Consider the following 17,216-nt stretch of genomic DNA (forward strand, 5'->3'; position numbering starts at 1 on the left):
CTGGTGTACTGTGGTCCGTTACCACCACGTCGAAACTCCATGGTAGTGAATTGACCAGGTATAACATATTGATCAGGCTGATATTGTGGACAAACTGGTACTTGTGGATAATAAGGAGGTGGTGCTGTAAACTGTACTTGATTCATTTGTTGTGGTACTTCATTCTGAAAGGAACAATTGAAAAGAAACTTTCAGGTATATAAATGTTTAAAGGGACAGGTAGGCCTTTTTTTTTTACCAATCTTACTTTAGTCTCAGAAACTTGATTTTTTTAAGTTGAGCTAATCAGTAATAGTGTTCACAGCTTACTGTTGAAATTTGAGACTTCAAATCCATGTTTGTCCAAAATGTTAAAATGATGACTCGTCAATTTAAGATACTTTATGATATATGGAAAAGACACATATAGAAAAAGTGAGTAAAATTCCTAGTTTGAAGTATTTTGAAGGAATTATGCAATTTTTGTCCCTTTAAATATTTACTTGGAAAGTTGGTGGGGTTGAATTTGGCTAGAGTCTTTGGAAGATTTGATTTCGTCTCAACTGAGCATTTGAAATCAATTCAAACTTTTTGGCCTTTGAACTTGCAGCAGCTTTAGTGGTTTGCTAGTCTTTGCATGTGTAACAGGAACACTCATAGCTTCTTTCCACCATTCCTTTTTCCAGTCAGAAAGCTTCTGTTATTCCCCAAAAAAGACTATGCCATCACTATCCCCACCACCATTTGGCATGAATGGTATTTGCAATAAAGATACAGGTCATTATCCATTATCAGATCTGACATTCCGTTCATAATCAATGAAATTTACTTACCCAGTTTTGAGCTGGCATTGGCATCATATCTGTACAGAAAACTTCCTCTGTATTACCATATTCAGGGAAAGTTACAATACATGTTAATCCATTAGGACCTGTGTTCTCAATCACAGCTGGGTAAAACTACAAACAAATTAGCACGTTGAAAATTCAAAATCTGAAGAATGTACACCAAAAATTAATTTTGAAGTGTTTCTTATGCACATTCTTTGAGTGAAGTTTCAAAAAATCAACATTTCAAAAAACAAATTACATTACTTCAGCTAATAAGGGTATAGCTCTTAAGGGATTGTAAAGAGGATTTCTAAATCTTTTATGCTTATCCAATTATTCCAATTTTCAATTAGATGTCTGTGGTTCCTGCAGTTTCACTAAAACTAAGTGTTTTATGACGTCACCCCCGCAAAATTTGCTTGTATCACATAAGGCCTTTGTGGGGATGACTTCATAAAACACTTTGTTTTAGTAGAATTGCTACAACCACAGATGTCAGATTGAAATTTTGATTGGCACAAATTGATGCTGTCAGTGTCCCTGACAGACATACAAATTTTAGAAAACTTCGTTACAATACCTTGAAGCCTTTCTGGGTACTAACCAAAAACAAAGGAAAAATACTACATACCTGTTTGTCCTCCCAATATTTAGCTAAACACATTTCACCTCTACTCCATGATGAAACATTCCTTGTCTGAAACAAACAGTGTCAAAAGAAATTTTAAAGATGGGTTCCCTTATTTTCATAAATGAAAATGCTAATACTTATATGAATAGAAAGTAGAAGTGTTCTAATGCCTTTGAAAAATACCAGTTTGTCTCACATGTCTATAATTAATTCATAATTAGCTAAATTAGAAGAGAATTACCAGCAGAATTCTGATCAAGAAAGGTCAAAAAGTCTTTTTTTGTTTATCCAGACTGTACATACACGTACATTTATGATTGGTTTAAACTCTTAATAATATGCAATAAGAACATAATGATATGATTAAAATACATGATAATTCATTAGAAACAACAATTAATCAAATAGTTTGCTTAATTTGTCAATAAAATATTAGGAAACCCATCTTTAATAACATGGGTACATTGATAGTATACAAGCCATTTTGCTTTCAGATGGGTACCCACTTTCTTTATTTATTCATCAGTTATCAGTGGATGCATGACGAAGACTTTATCAATAGAGAACATAGATATTCAATACATTAGGAAAAATAACATTTCTTCAAAGAGTCAATTTGTACAGGGAATTTTTTTGTAAAATTTATTTTCCAGTCTCACATCTTCAAGCAATGAAGCTAACTAAATGAGTGAATAAAATATTTTGATCAAGTCTACATTAAGCCAGTTTAACCGATACACCAAGTCCTTATACAAGCCAGGCTACATATACATCAAGCTTAATATCAGACTTAATCAAATACAGAAAAAAAAACCTACCTCCCATTTCGAATTTGACTTTTGGGATTGGGAATTGCCGCCACTACTTCTGCTATCTTGAGATTTACTCCCTCCATTATTTCTACTGCTGTTATATTTCGTATCATTTGACTTAGACGTGGAATCACTAGAATTTTTCTTACTTTCACCAGAAGCACGGGAGCTGGCTCCAGATGAACGCTGTGATGATGAATCATAATAATCATTCTTTCGAGGATCTTGTGAATATTTATTTCCACGTTGATTATCCCGTGAACCTCCATTGTAATCGTTACGATAATTCTCATTCCGATAGTTTTCGTTTCGTTTTTGACGAGTCCTATCGTAGGTGTCACTGTCAGCATTATAACTGTTTGATTGGCTAGAAAAAAGTGAGCTCTCCGTGGATTCCTTCCCATATTTCTGAGCGAATCGAGGTGGCACAGTATTTTGACGTCTGTTATTATAATTGTGATTATCGTAAGATGAATGCGGTTTATCGTGATAAGTACTGTTATTATTATTATTAGTAGTCCGAGCACTGTAATTTGATTTAGTAGAATTACTAGTATATGAACTATTGTTTGATGACACTGTACTGTTACTTTTACTACTACTATTATAGTCTGTTCCACTACGAGGTTTTTGGTTATATGAAGAGCTACTGCTTGGTTTGGTTTCTGAAACGTAAATTGAAAATTTAGGAAATTTTTGCAAAAAAAGAATGTTACTTAGATCACATTTCAAGGACTCTAATGCAAACTCTGTTTTAATGTACAACATATTACTTAAAGGGACAGATGCACCATTTTGGGGAGTTGATTTGAGTCTTGATTATATGTAAATAGTCTTCAGAAGTACTAGAAATGTACGAAAATTGCATAATTCCTTCAAATATATCTCAAACTAGGAATTTCTTTTCCTTTTTCAATAGATGTCATTTTAACTTTCAAACAATAATAATTCTGGACACACATGGGTTTGAAATTTCCACAGTGAGCTGTGAACATAATTACTGATTAGCTAAAAATTCACGTTTCTGAGACTAAGGTATGATGGGTAAGCAAATAGCGCATCTGCCCGGGTGTAAATACATAAAGGAATAAATCCAAGGAATTAATTGCTTACCTTCTTTAACTGGTATTTTTGTGGTAAGGAAATCAAATAAAGTACTTGGTGCACTAGGTTGACTATTAGAAGAAGATTCTTCTACTGGGTTCCCTCCCCTTCTAGGCCGACTTGCTGCAAAACAAAGCACAAGGCAATACATGAAATGAATTTTTCTGTATCAGGAAGAGTAACAGCTTCTCAATTAACCAAACATAGTTCCTAGTCCTTCAGCAAACATTTTGTTCCATTAAAGATGGGTTTCCTTATTTTTTTAGTGTCAAATTAAGCAAATGTTTGTAATGAATTATCATTTATTCTTAATCATATCATTATGTTCTTATTGCATTTGATTAAGAGTTTTAACCAATCATAAATGTCCATGTATGTACAGTCTGGATAAAAAAAGACATTTTGACCTTTCTTGATCAGTCACTCATTAGAATTCTGCTGGTAATTCTCTTCTTATTTAGCTAATTATGAATTAATTATAGACATGTGAGACAAACTGGTATTTTTCAAAATCATTAGAACACCTACTTTCTATTCATATAAGTATTAGCATTTTCATTTTTATAAATAAAAATAAGGGAACCCATCTTTAAGTGGGGTGTTACCACATCACAATACCATAAAATTTTATCTCCCAACACAAATATCCTAGTAAAAATATGGGAAAAATGTGGCCCATTTTGAATCAAAACTTTGAGAAAGATGATTCTGCAGAGGACACCAACTTTAAATGGAAATATCAATATATATATATATATACTTACACATTTTATCTTTTTTATCAAATCTATCACTTCTATCATTACGTTCATTTCTCTCAGGTCTCTCATTAGACCGTTCTGGTTTATCAGACTTAGGACGACCTCTAGAGTTATTGCCCCTACTAAGTAGATTATGTATGGCTTCGTTGACATTGCCATTAGCAAAACGTAAAGCATTGGAAGCATCTTCTAGGGAAAATCCCATATCTATTATTTTAGCTACATCGTGATCTTCCAAAACCTACAAAAAAAGCTCATTATTTTAAGATAGGTTTTCAACAAAGAGATAATTGCATTATTTTTTCAAGAAAATTCATTGAAAAAAAATATTATAAAATTCGGCTTTTAACATGGTGAAAACTCTCAAAACCAACCCCCATAAAAAAGTGAGATTTTATTTTTGGCTCTAATAAGACAATATCCCATCTTTAATACGCCCGAGGAAAGGTTAAGGTCAAATTTGTCAGGCTACTTTATCTATACCTGTCCTGATGATGATTTCATATCCCAAACTTAAGCTAACCTCATAACATGAGCCTTTATTAAATTGAAAATAACTTACTATTTTGCCACCACCACCAAAGGTTTTAGTTTTTGTATCTTTAACTTGTATGATTTTTCAGACTACCTCATGCCCCATACATCCTGATGATGATTTCATATCCCAAACTCAAGTTAATCTCATAACATGAGCCTTTATTAAATCGAAAATAACTTACTATTTTGCCACCACCACCAAAGGTTTTAGTTTTTGTATCTTTAGCTTGTAAAGCTTCAGCTATAACAGCTTGTCTTTGTTGATGGAACTCATTCTGTTCATCTCCTGTTTTCTCTTTATTGGCATCTAATGACTTGAAATTATCTACATAGAAAATATTGTAAGTTTTAGTATTTTGAAGCTTTGGTTACAATATGGTTACAAGCTGCTGTAACCATGTGACGTTACTTAAAAAAGCTTGTTCACTATAAGTTTGACCAATCATACCTTAGTTTCAGAAACAGGAATTTTTTTAGCTTACATAATCAGTAATAGTGTTCACAGCTCATCGTTGAAATTTGAGCCTTCAAATCCATGTTTATCCATAATTATTCACGTTTGAAAGTTAAAAATTTGACTTGAATTTTAGTTAGACTATGCCATATATAGAAAACACATATATAGAAATACACAGTGAAATTTCTAGTTTGAGGTATATTTGAAGGGATTATGCGATTTTCGTGCGTTTTAGTACTTTTTAAGACTATTAAAGCATAAAATAGACCCAAATCAATCCCCGAAAATACCGACTGTTCCCCTTTAATATTAACATGCTTCAAGTTATAAAACTTGGCAATTCAAATTTTGATGTTTTATTTCATTTTCACTCAGTGCTCAATGGTTAAAAAATAAATTATGATAATGGTTATAGATGAAGTGACTTAAAAAGTGAATTCTTTCCGTATCAGCCAGTGTTATCAATATTCAAACTACCAAGTGAAATCGAACATACCTTTTCTAGGATTAGGTAATTGTGAGGTAACTTTTTGACCAAAAGGCACATAAGGAGGTGGTCCACCTTCAGAACGAATATTTGAACGGTTCTGATACTTTAAAGACTGAAACAAAAGAAATAAATCTATGAAATTTCTGGAATTCTGGACCTCGGCAACAAAAACAAGCCAGGGTTTCAACAGAAAAATATTATTGCATCAACAGTCTGGAAGTGATATTTTTAAACATTGAATTGAATAGTCCAAACACTATAACAATATTTTGTTGGCGTAAATTATCTGAACATCTAATATTATTGGGTCAAAATTCCACAGAACACAATTTAAGGAAAAATCTTGTCAGATTATGGATTGTGTAGACCTGCAGAAAAACATGAAACGTTAAGATCTGTATTTTAATTAGATTGAATTTTTTTCAAAATCTTACCCGTTTGAGTTCCCATGTTTCATACATTCTGTCTACACGACCGCCTAGATAACAAGTATTTTTATTATCAAGAAGTAGTATATTAGACTCTACACCCACTGTACCTTCTATCAATATCTTACAACCAGGTGCTGTATTAAACCTACAATGTACAATAGTAATACAATTATTGTAATAATTAAGGTTAAAGATGCAAATACTTATATGAATAGAAAGTAGAGGTGTTCTAATGACTTGGAAAAAAACCAGTTTGTCTCACATGTCCATAATTAATTCATAATTAGCTAAATTAGAAGAGAATTACCAGCAAAATTCCAATAAGGTCAAAAAGTCTTTTTTTGTTTATCCAGACTGTACATACATGGATATTTTTGATTGGTTAAAACTTTTAATTATATGCAATAAGAACATAATGATATTATTAAGAATACATGATAATTTATTAGAAACAACAATTAATCAAATAGTTTGCTTAATTTGACACTAAAAAAAAGGAAACCCATCTTTAGCCAAAAACACAGAAAGAAACATGCATATGTTATCTATTTCATGAATCATCTGTATCCCTTTAGTGCTTGGTTGACTAATTCAAGATTCACCAGACTGCAAATGACATCAAGATTTAGACCCACTAACTGAATGAGCTACAGTCTACCATAAAAAGCTTCAAGTTTTCCAAGTTTACATGAAAATTGTTTTCATTGCCTACAAGCTCCCTTTTATTATTTCTCCTAAAATCCAACACTTACCCGATACTTTTTAAAGGTTCAGTTTCTACCGCAGTACAACTCGTATGACCATCAGTTAAGACAAATTTCATCATTCTCGGGGCTCCCTGTGATTCTTCATTATCTTTTGGTGCTGCTATATTCTTTAGTTTGGTTAATTGTAATACCACTGGACCTTGTACCTGAAGAAATAAAATGGCATTATATTAAATTATTGATGTATTAGGTGAAAGATGGGTTCCCTGATTTTCATTTATGAACATGAAAATAATAATACTTATATGAATAGAAAGTAGAGGTGTTCTAATGACTTGGAAAAATACCAGTTTGTCTCACATGTCCATAATTAATTCATAATTAGCTAAATTAGAAGAGAATTTCCAGCAAAAAAAAAATGTCATTGCAATAGTCAACCATGCCTTCGTAAGGCACTGAAATTGTACCCATCAGTAAATTAAGAATAAAATAAAGAAACCTACATAGTCCAGTTTTCCTCTTAGCAAACCTTCTGGTACCCATTTTGCTCCTATCTCTCTCAAATCAGTCTGAAAAAACATCATGTTCTAAATTACAATATATTTGCTTTGGATGAACCTAATTATGGTTGTTAAAGCTTAAATTCATTCTTTGCAGTGTGAAGTCTATTGATGGTCAAACAATATTTTATTGACACAACATTAACAGAAAATTTAAGAATTCTAAACTTGGCAATTAAGAGCCAGTAGATATACCTGGTGTCATAAATAACATAACAGGATCCTTATATCATCTGATAAATCCAAAAAACTTAGTAATTATCCATAAATATGCAATTAACTATTTAAAAACGCTTAATATCAAGATTAAGCGTTTTTCAATAATTACTAAGTTGTATGAATTTTCCAATTTTCCAGAGATTCTGTTGTAACTTTAAGACACAAGGTAAGTTCACTGATGAATATATACTCATATTGACCATTTTGAGAACTTAAATTTTATGTTCATTCTATGACGTAGTATCACTTTTAATATATAAATACACCACAGAGTATTCTGAAGATCACAATACATGAGTAACAACATGTTTCAGGTTCTGTTTTACCATTTCAAATGTCATTAAAACATTAATATTAGAAACGGTACAATACATGAATACTGGTAGTCAAAGAGTATTCTTCACCATGCTGATGATTATCAGGAACACTTTTTGTTAGTACCATTCTGACACAATTTTTACAAAATCCAAGACTTACATTTAGAGCATTTTTGACAATAACATCAACTCTATTATTTCCATCTTCAGAACATTCTTTGATTCCTGATTCTGACAAATGCCTGCAAGTGGAAATAAAATGAAATCAATGGAGTTTTACATCCTACTTTTCTGCACCACGTTAGCTAATGAAGACGAGCAACACCATGCAGGGTGCAATGAGGAAATTTTGTCAGGACAGCGGCATTAGCCTGCTCATTTTCCATTTCCAACTGTCAAGGATCTTTAATAACGTGCACAGCCTGCTTGAAGAAAGATATTCAAAATAATTGGATGATAATAATCTTCCATCCCTTCTGCCTAGCTTGTATACGATTTGTGGGCAAATAGCCTTCTTCAACATTATCTTATTATACATATATTGTTAACTGTGCATTATGTCCACATAATTAGTATTTCTTTCATTTGTATTGGAATTTTTTATAATGTTATAATTTCACCGGGCAAAATTGTAAAGAGGCCTTTGGCCTATTTTCACCCTTGTCATTAAAGATTTTATCATTATTATTATTATTGCATGTATCTTTTTAAGGACATATCTACAAGTGTGGACACTGAAAGGATACCATTATCGTTCTCACAATTTCAATTCACCAGCTAATGCCAATGGACCTGGAGATTGCCATAACAATTTCATTGTCTGAGTATCACCTTCTTGCTTGTGGGTGGTATCGAAAAGAGTGTGACATACTTAGAGTAAATTATTACTTCACAGGAAATTGGACGTGTAGTGGCACTATAGGAGTGTAGGAATGTGGTGTGTGGTGTGGCATTGTATGTGTTACATTGTATGTGTTGTGTTGTATGTGTTGCCTTGTATGTATTGTTATTGCTTGTTACTGAATAAATAATTGTCTCCCTTTAATATGACAAAATCTGTCACTGAGTTGACTCGGCAAATATTGTCGCTGAATGATATTTTGTCAGCGAATTAACCAACAAAAATTTGTCGCCGAGTTGACCGAATACCGTATTTATGGGCTACCCTATTCCCTGTAGATCTTAATGTAGTTTCAGTGGGGTATTTTGAGTGAAGTTCATAATTATAAAAGGTAGATAAGATCTAGTCTAATAAATATATTTTCATTGTTTTTTTCCCCTACTTTCTAAATCTAATAAATAACCATAGTACATATGAGTCATTTCATTTATCATTAATACATCTTCCGATTTGTCTAGGCTATAGAAACCTATAAAGTACCATTCACCATGACAAACAATTCCACAATGTTCCACAAAATGCCAGAGTGTAGGCTAGAAGAAATTAGTTCACAGATAGCATCAACAAGAACGGAATGTCTGCAATATTTCATTGCAATATCCATTTCCCACAAACGTTTAAGCAGGATTGGGACAATCAATATGAATTCTAATCGTTTAAGTCATTAAAAATGTATTGTCGAGTTTGTGAAAGGTTGATTATTGACTGAGAATGTATAAAAACTTTTGACACATACCATCCTTTCCTCGCCAATTCATCACCCGCCATCTTACCGACCTAACAGTAAGCTCTGATTTGATTGGTCAAATAACCACAATGTCTGCTACCGTATATAAACCATGCATGGCACGAAATATCTCATTTATTTTTGCCACCAAATATGACGTCTGGCAAAAAAAGAATAAATGGGTTTAAAAGATTTTGACAGATTTTACAAGGCCAAATTATTATTCACAGTTGTCAATGAATGATTTTATTACTGAATCATATTTTTGGACGATCGCGTAAACAGGTGGCCGCCCTGATGTCACAGCGCTTTTGATAGGCTGCTTGTGTCCTCAGTTGACCCAATCGGTCATTCTTGACAAATCGGTGCCAATGAGACAAACTCGGTCTTCATTAAATTTTGCCTCAACATTATTCTCGATTATCCAGATGCATGAGATAGGTACTTGTTAATTGGACTACTTCCGCTTTCAAAATGGCTGCTGTTTGACTTAAAATGATGCAAAAAGCAAAAAAAAAAAATATTTTTTTGCCATAGCTGAGGATATTTTATCAAAACTTTGTCAAAAAATGAAATACTGATTGATATGACGAAGAACTATTTCCTTTATCGCAATGAGACCCCAAGAAATGAGTGATAAGTCTTTCCAAATATGGTCATGTACATAATTTGGGTTAATTCACAAATTTGTTCTACTTGGAGTGAATAACGAAACTTTTCACGTTCATTCCGATTTCTAACTTGTGTACATATTGTAATGGCGGAAATGGATGACTAAATGGGAAATGACACTGTCTTGGTGACTTGAATTTGAGTATTTTCTACATTCAAATTATAAATAGAAACTTTTACGAATGACAGATAAATCGTCTGCAGTGTGAAATAGCATGAAACAAAATTTATATGATTGGACAAGACAAGGAAAGTTATTTTTAGAACATAAAAACTGTGCCAAAAAAAATATATGACCAACCAAACTTTAACAACACAAAAAAAAAGAACAGATTTTGACTGCTTGGCCTTTTATTCTTTGAGAGACATTGTGATATCTAATTCAATTGAAACCTAACTCTTTGACTCTAGGCCTACTATACATGCAATTCATAGTTTGTAGGATGTGAAAACTGACTTGAAATTTGTTTGTTGTTCTTCATTGTTTAAGAGTTAAAAGGCCGCATGATATTTTGGTCATGTTCATGTTGGATTTATTTAATGACTGTTTTGTGTGGATTTAATAATAAAGTGGTTGGATTAATTATACCTGAATAAAATGGATAAGAAGGATGCAACTAAAAGGAATAGCTTCGTAAGTATTGTGTTTGTTTTTTTCCTTTATAGCTTTGATCTAGGCCCACTAGTAACTTAATTTCTTTTTCTGTTTTTTAACTTATAATTTCAATGACAATGGCTGAAATAATCCTCTTTTTCTTTTTTCATTGTTGACAATAAAATGAGTAATCAGCTGACACATCTGAATTATTGGAATTGTTGAGAATTGAAGAGGGCTAGGCCTCAGCTAGGCTACTGCACGTAATTAGGGTTTAAAGTCATCCATCTGTTTTTGTATAGTTAGTCAGAAGATCTTCAAAGAGAATGACATATTGTTTATGGTTAAAAACTCTGAATCATACTATTAAGAGTGAGATTTTCTTCTATATAAGCTTAGACAATGTTGATCGTCATTTCATCACAAGTTTGCGTTTTGATTGAGTCTAGGCATATCTCATATAGGACACTGGGCTTGGCTTAGGCTTTGTACACTTACAATCTTATCCATTTGACAAAATACGTGGCTCTATATCTTTATAACTAAAAATCATCCACCTGTTTTTGCACAATAAGTCCGAAGATCTTCAAAGTGAATGACATATTGTTTATGGTTAAAGACTCTGAATCATACTATTAAGAGTGAGATTTTCTTCTATATAAGCTTAGACAATGTTGATCAAAGAGAGTCTGGTAGGCCTGGGACCTCATTTCATCACAAGTTTGCATTTTGATTGAGTCTAGGCATATCATATGGTACACTGGGCTTGGTTTAGGCTTTGTACACTTACAAGCATATCCATTTGGCAAAATACGTGGCTCTATATCTTTACAACTAAAGAAAACTATTTGACATCCATTGAGTAAATTAGGGAACCAAAAGTAGTTGCAGGGGTTGCCCATTGTGGGTTCTGTAAATTAGCTGGTGTGGTGTTTGATTAGTTGAGTGGTTAACTATGTTTGATAACAATTAACTTTATTAGTAATTATGTTAATTAGTATAACAATGGTGATATTATTAGTCATAAGAGTGTTAATCTGTCAATGAATTATAAACCAAGTATTAAATTTCCTTTGAATATCAATTATTAGAATGGGTATAGTGTTATAACACTGCTACTGTTGACTACGGTTTTTTTACCAAATAACTGGACTTGCAATGATTTGTGATTCAAGACTAACTCGCTTGCAATCTAGTTTTACATATAAGCAAACCATTTAAGGACTCTAGGAAGCACTAGCACAGGCATCATTTACTGAAGTGTGAAATGTAATTGAAAAAGCTACTGTTAAGTTTGATGATTGATAATATATTCTGTTGATAAACACAAGGTTATCACTGGACTACTAACATTAACCCTTAAGCAGTTTACTGTCAATCTGTTTTTACTAACTAGTAAATATAGACTGACTATACCAGTACTAACTGTTTCTACTAGTTGTTTTGATGAGCTACCATACAAAAATAAAACTTATTAATGACTTTGATATGTTGATATGCCAGATGAAATTGGAATTATAGTGTGTCCTGATGAGGATTTTGTATCCAAAACATGTATCGGTGGCATGAGATCCACCCTATATTCAATAATTCATGAACTTTCAATTACTGATCCCAAACTTTTAGTTAATTGTTACTGAATTTAAGCATGAGCTTTATTAGTACCGGTAACTGCCATTTTGAAGCCAATTTCAGAATTTATTTTAACGTAATTTGATATAGATTTGACATAATAGACTATTTGGCAAAATTTTCTGCTGCATTAATTGTTAGGTGTAGAATGAGATACCAAGTCAATATTTAGATATAAGTACATTCTGCATGTAGTAAACTTATTTACGGTACTAAAAACTTTAAACCATGTATGTTTTCTCATACAAACAATCAACATGTTTACATTTTAAACAAACAGAAACATGAATTTTTTTTTTTTCAATTCAACCATTCAATTTTCATTCAATATATTAAAGGATATATGTATAGTACTCTAGAATGGACATTTCAACTATCTGTATCACGTAGCAGAATTGAAATCTGCACCTGGTTTGCCAGCAATTGAAATACCGTATATTGAATGTACTGTGACAGGCTATTAATATTCTCTTATGTTCTTTCTCATTCTTTCTCATTCTCAGTCATACAGATCCAAATCAAAATATTGTAAAATATTGAATATTGAAGTGTTATTCTTCCATAGGTACTACATTATTGTTTAATTGTAGATGAACTGGATGTGAGATTTGAATGCTGAAAATTGACACAAATAAAGAAAAATTGAACTCTATCAGCAGATGAAGCATTCCTTTAAGTGGACCACATGCTTGACACGAGTTTTAGACCCAATTTTCTAAAAAATCAAAATTTTATCCAAAAAATGAAGCTAATTATCTTGAAATTACAAATTGGCATACTGGTATTATTTGAATTTTATTTCAAATTTTGAATTTGGTAAGAATTTCGTGGTATAAATTTACAGATGTATACATCAGTGTACATGTTATCAGTCCACGGTTCAAGTTGCATGATGATATGAATGCAACCTTTTACAGCTTTTATCATAAATAATGAGAGCTAAAAAGATAATATTCATAAGTTTATCTCTTATTTTCATACACATACCAAATGTTGAATATATAAATTATATGGTCTAATACAGATTACATTGTGTTTATTTAAGAGGGCCAGGTTTGACATTTTCAGGATTTGATCTGGGTCTTCAATGTATATAAACAGAATTTCACCTAAATCGCATAATTCCTTCAAATGTGCCCCTAACTAGGAATTTTACTTTCTATTTCTACATATCTTTTCTATATAAGCTTATAAAATGGCAGAGTCTCTAGGAAAGATGAGACGTCATATTAACTTACAAACACAGATAATTCTGGACACACATGGATTTAACGGCTTAAGTGGCTATGGTGAGCTGTGAACACTATTACTGATTGAAGGCATAAGACGAAGTTCCTAATAGCTTGACATTGTGAGGATGCCTGGGGAGTTGAAATTTGCCAACCATCTGCTAGAAGTCAGTTAATTTGTTGATTTGATTGCCTCCTATCATCAACTGTATGTTAAAATAAAACAAGATAGAAAGAAACAAACAACTTTATTTTACAAGGAGAACAACTTAGGTTCACTGTTAAGGATCCTTTCTACCATCTGGTCCTTGGCCAAACCATGTGGCATTGAACTTTCCAGATTCCTTCCATACCTATTTACAGCTTGGTCGACTGGAATAATGAGTGAGTCAATGAACTTTCGCATGGTGATCGAGATCAGAACCCACAGCCATCATTTGCTAGACGTAACTAAGCAAATGACCGACTGTGCTATAGAACCTCACAAGATGCTTCAAGTCAGCAATTGACAAGATTCTACCTGAACAGTCTTTTGTGTTAAAGGAATACTACGTCTTAGACTGAACATAAAATTTAAAGATTTCAAACTTGGTCAATAAGAACATATATTCATCAGTAGATATAACTGGTGTCATAAATAACATAACAGGATCCTTATATAATCTGATAAATCCAAAAAACTTAGTAATTATCCATAAATATGCAATTAACTATTGAAAAATGCTTGATATCAAGATTAAGCATTCTTCAATAATTACTTAGTTTAATGAATTTTCCAGATTTTACAGAGATTCTGTTGTAACTTTATGACACCAGGTAAGTTCACTGATGAATATATACTCATATTGACCATTCTTGAGCACTTAAATTTTTGTCCATTCTAAGACGTAATATCACATTAAAAAGGGTAATAGTTTCTGTCTCATTACACTGGTTATCAATATTACACTTTAAACTCTAATCTTACCTCAATCTTAATTTACTTATTATATACATGGTTAAACACATTATCTTCAATAATACTCTAGTCTAGTACCCTAGTGTCATAAAGTCCTTGTATTCAATCTTTATATAAAACATGTTTGGTTAAAGATGGGTTCCCTTATTTTCATTTATTTTCATTTATGAAAATGAAAATGCTAATACTTCTATGAATAGAAAGTAGAGGTGTTCTAATAAGTTGGAAAAATACCAGTTTGTCTCACATGTCTATAAATAATTTATAATTAGCTAAATTAGAAGAGAATTACCAGCAGAAATCCAATGAGTGACCGATCAAGAAAGGTCAAAAAGTCTTTTTTTGTTTATCCAGACTGTATATACATGGACATTTATGATTGGTTAAAACTCTTAATTATATGCAATAAGAATATAATGATATTATTAAGAATACATGATAATTCATTAGAAACACCAATTAATCAAATAGTTTGCTTAATTTGACACTAAAATATAAGGAAAGCCATCTTTAAAACAAGTATTTTAAATTTGTACTTGGTTCAGGTTTTTGTTTGATAAATAGGTTACAGATTTTAAAAATCAGGTTTCATGTTCTTCTTTTTTGCACTTGATTAGGATACAAGGACAATCCTATGTAGTGTGCAATGAAGTAAATTTTGTCTGGACAGCACTCAGTGGTTCAATCTACTTCCCCCGTTTGAATAACTCAACATTTTTGTGTGTCAGCCCCAAAATATGAAAATTACTGTCTGAGGAAGATTTGTATTCGATGAATCTTCAGATAGGCAAGCAGGTGTCTTAATTACTGGACCATCTTGGGCCACATTAATTAATTAGGTGAAAAGCATAATAGCATCAGTCTACCTAGGGCCTTGGTTTCCAATTTGGGGTACAAATACTTCGGTATGGTACCAACAAACACCACAAAGGGTACCAGTATCAAAGAAATCTTAAATAAATGTGGTCAAGTCGAAGTGAAAGGTCCAGAAAGCCCCTTTTGAATAATTTGAATTTCAGGTAGGCCTCTGATAAATTATCTGTCTGCCTTATAAATGTGTCTTCATGATGAAATAACCCCAGTTGAATTATGAATACAATATACTTGTAGAGATAGTGGGCGTTTGAAATAAAACTTGTGTAAATAAAACTATATGGTTTTATATCTATTAATAGTTATATACAGTAACATTGCTATTTTAACTATTTCTACTTATAGTAACACTTAATTTGAACACCCATCTGTGATATGTCACCTTTAATATTTAATGGTTTCATCACATTGTTGTCAGGAACATTCAACTTTAGAACTTAGAATTTTGCAAACAACCACTGTGCCAGTGCCTTTTATTGAATAGTAACTTGCTATTTTCGATCACCCTAATCTCTAATAAACCCTTCGTACCAAAAAATACCAATTTCGTCATTTACCCATGGAAACTAATCTTTCAAGTTGGTATTGAAAAGTTAAAATAGCAAGTTGGTGTGTTGATTACCAGATGATATTTGGGTGGAAACTGTAAAATTTGGAGCCATATCATGATATTTCTATATGATATTATTACAATCAGATGGTGAACACTTGGTGTTATAGTGTTTAGAGGTGTTATGGTACCAAGTGTTATTTATCTTAATACAACTTATAGACATGCAGTATAATAAACAATATCATATGATAGGGCTATTGAACTATTAGACAAAGGTTAAAGGGATTGTAAAGAGGTGTTCTATATTTTTTATGTTTATTGTGGACACTGATAGCATCAATTTGCACCATTCCATTTTTAATTACAAGATTGTGATTGATTATCAGACTACAAATCAATAATCGATTAATAATCGAAATAATTCAATTGAGAAACTCTGTAAATAATGACTTAAAAACATGCCAAATTTCTTAATTTGATGGATAATTTTTGTGCCATAGAAGTGTTCTTGTTTTAATCAGTTATTATAGTTTATTGTGGGTATGTTATGTATCTTAGAAGTATATTCTTGCTTTGATCAGTTATTATAGATTATTGTGTGTATGTTATGTATCATAGAAGTATATTCTTGTTTTGATCAGTTATTATAGTTTATTGTGAGTATGTTATGTATCATAGAAATATATTCTTGTTTTGATCAGTTATTATAGATTATTGTGGGTATGTTATGTATCATAGAAGTATATTCTTGTTTTGATCAGTTATTATAGTTTATTGTGAGTATGTTATGTATCATAGAAGTATATTCTTGTTTTGATCAGTAGTTTATTGTGGGTATGTTATGTATCATAGAAATATATTCTTGTTTTGATCAGTTATTATAGTTTATTGTGAGTATGTTATGTATCATAGAAGTATATTCTTGTTTTGATCAGTTATTATAGATTATTGTGGGTATGTTATGTATCATAGAAGTATATTCTTGTTTTGATCAGTTTTTATAGTTTATTGTGGGTATGTTATGTATCATAGAAGTATATTCTTGTTTTGATCAGTTATTATAGTTTATTGTGGGTATGTTATGTATCATAGAAGTATATTCTTGCTTTGATCAGTTATTATAGATTATTGTGGGTATGTTATGTATCATAGAAGTATATTCTTGCTTTGATCAGTTATTATAGTTTATTGTGGGTATGTTATGTATCATAGAAGTATATTCTTGCTTTGATCAGTTATTA

At 31.7% G+C, this 17,216-nt stretch overlaps 1 protein-coding gene across 1 annotated transcript; it reads right to left on the reverse strand.

Annotated features, from left to right (window-relative positions):
- Nucleotides 1-5,584: 5,584 nt before the first annotated feature.
- On the reverse strand, nucleotides 5,585-6,858 carry LOTGIDRAFT_142195 (hypothetical protein; the record flags this gene model as incomplete). Its single annotated transcript, XM_009051962.1, has 3 exons — nucleotides 5,585-5,713; nucleotides 6,036-6,177; nucleotides 6,785-6,858. 3 exons carry the CDS (start codon nucleotides 6,856-6,858, stop codon nucleotides 5,585-5,587), a joined length of 345 nt encoding a protein of 114 aa, XP_009050210.1.
- Nucleotides 6,859-17,216: the final 10,358 nt, after the last annotated feature.

This window comes from Lottia gigantea (genome assembly GCF_000327385.1).
Source record: "Lottia gigantea unplaced genomic scaffold LOTGIsca_176, whole genome shotgun sequence".
Taxonomy (NCBI): domain Eukaryota; kingdom Metazoa; phylum Mollusca; class Gastropoda; family Lottiidae; genus Lottia; species Lottia gigantea.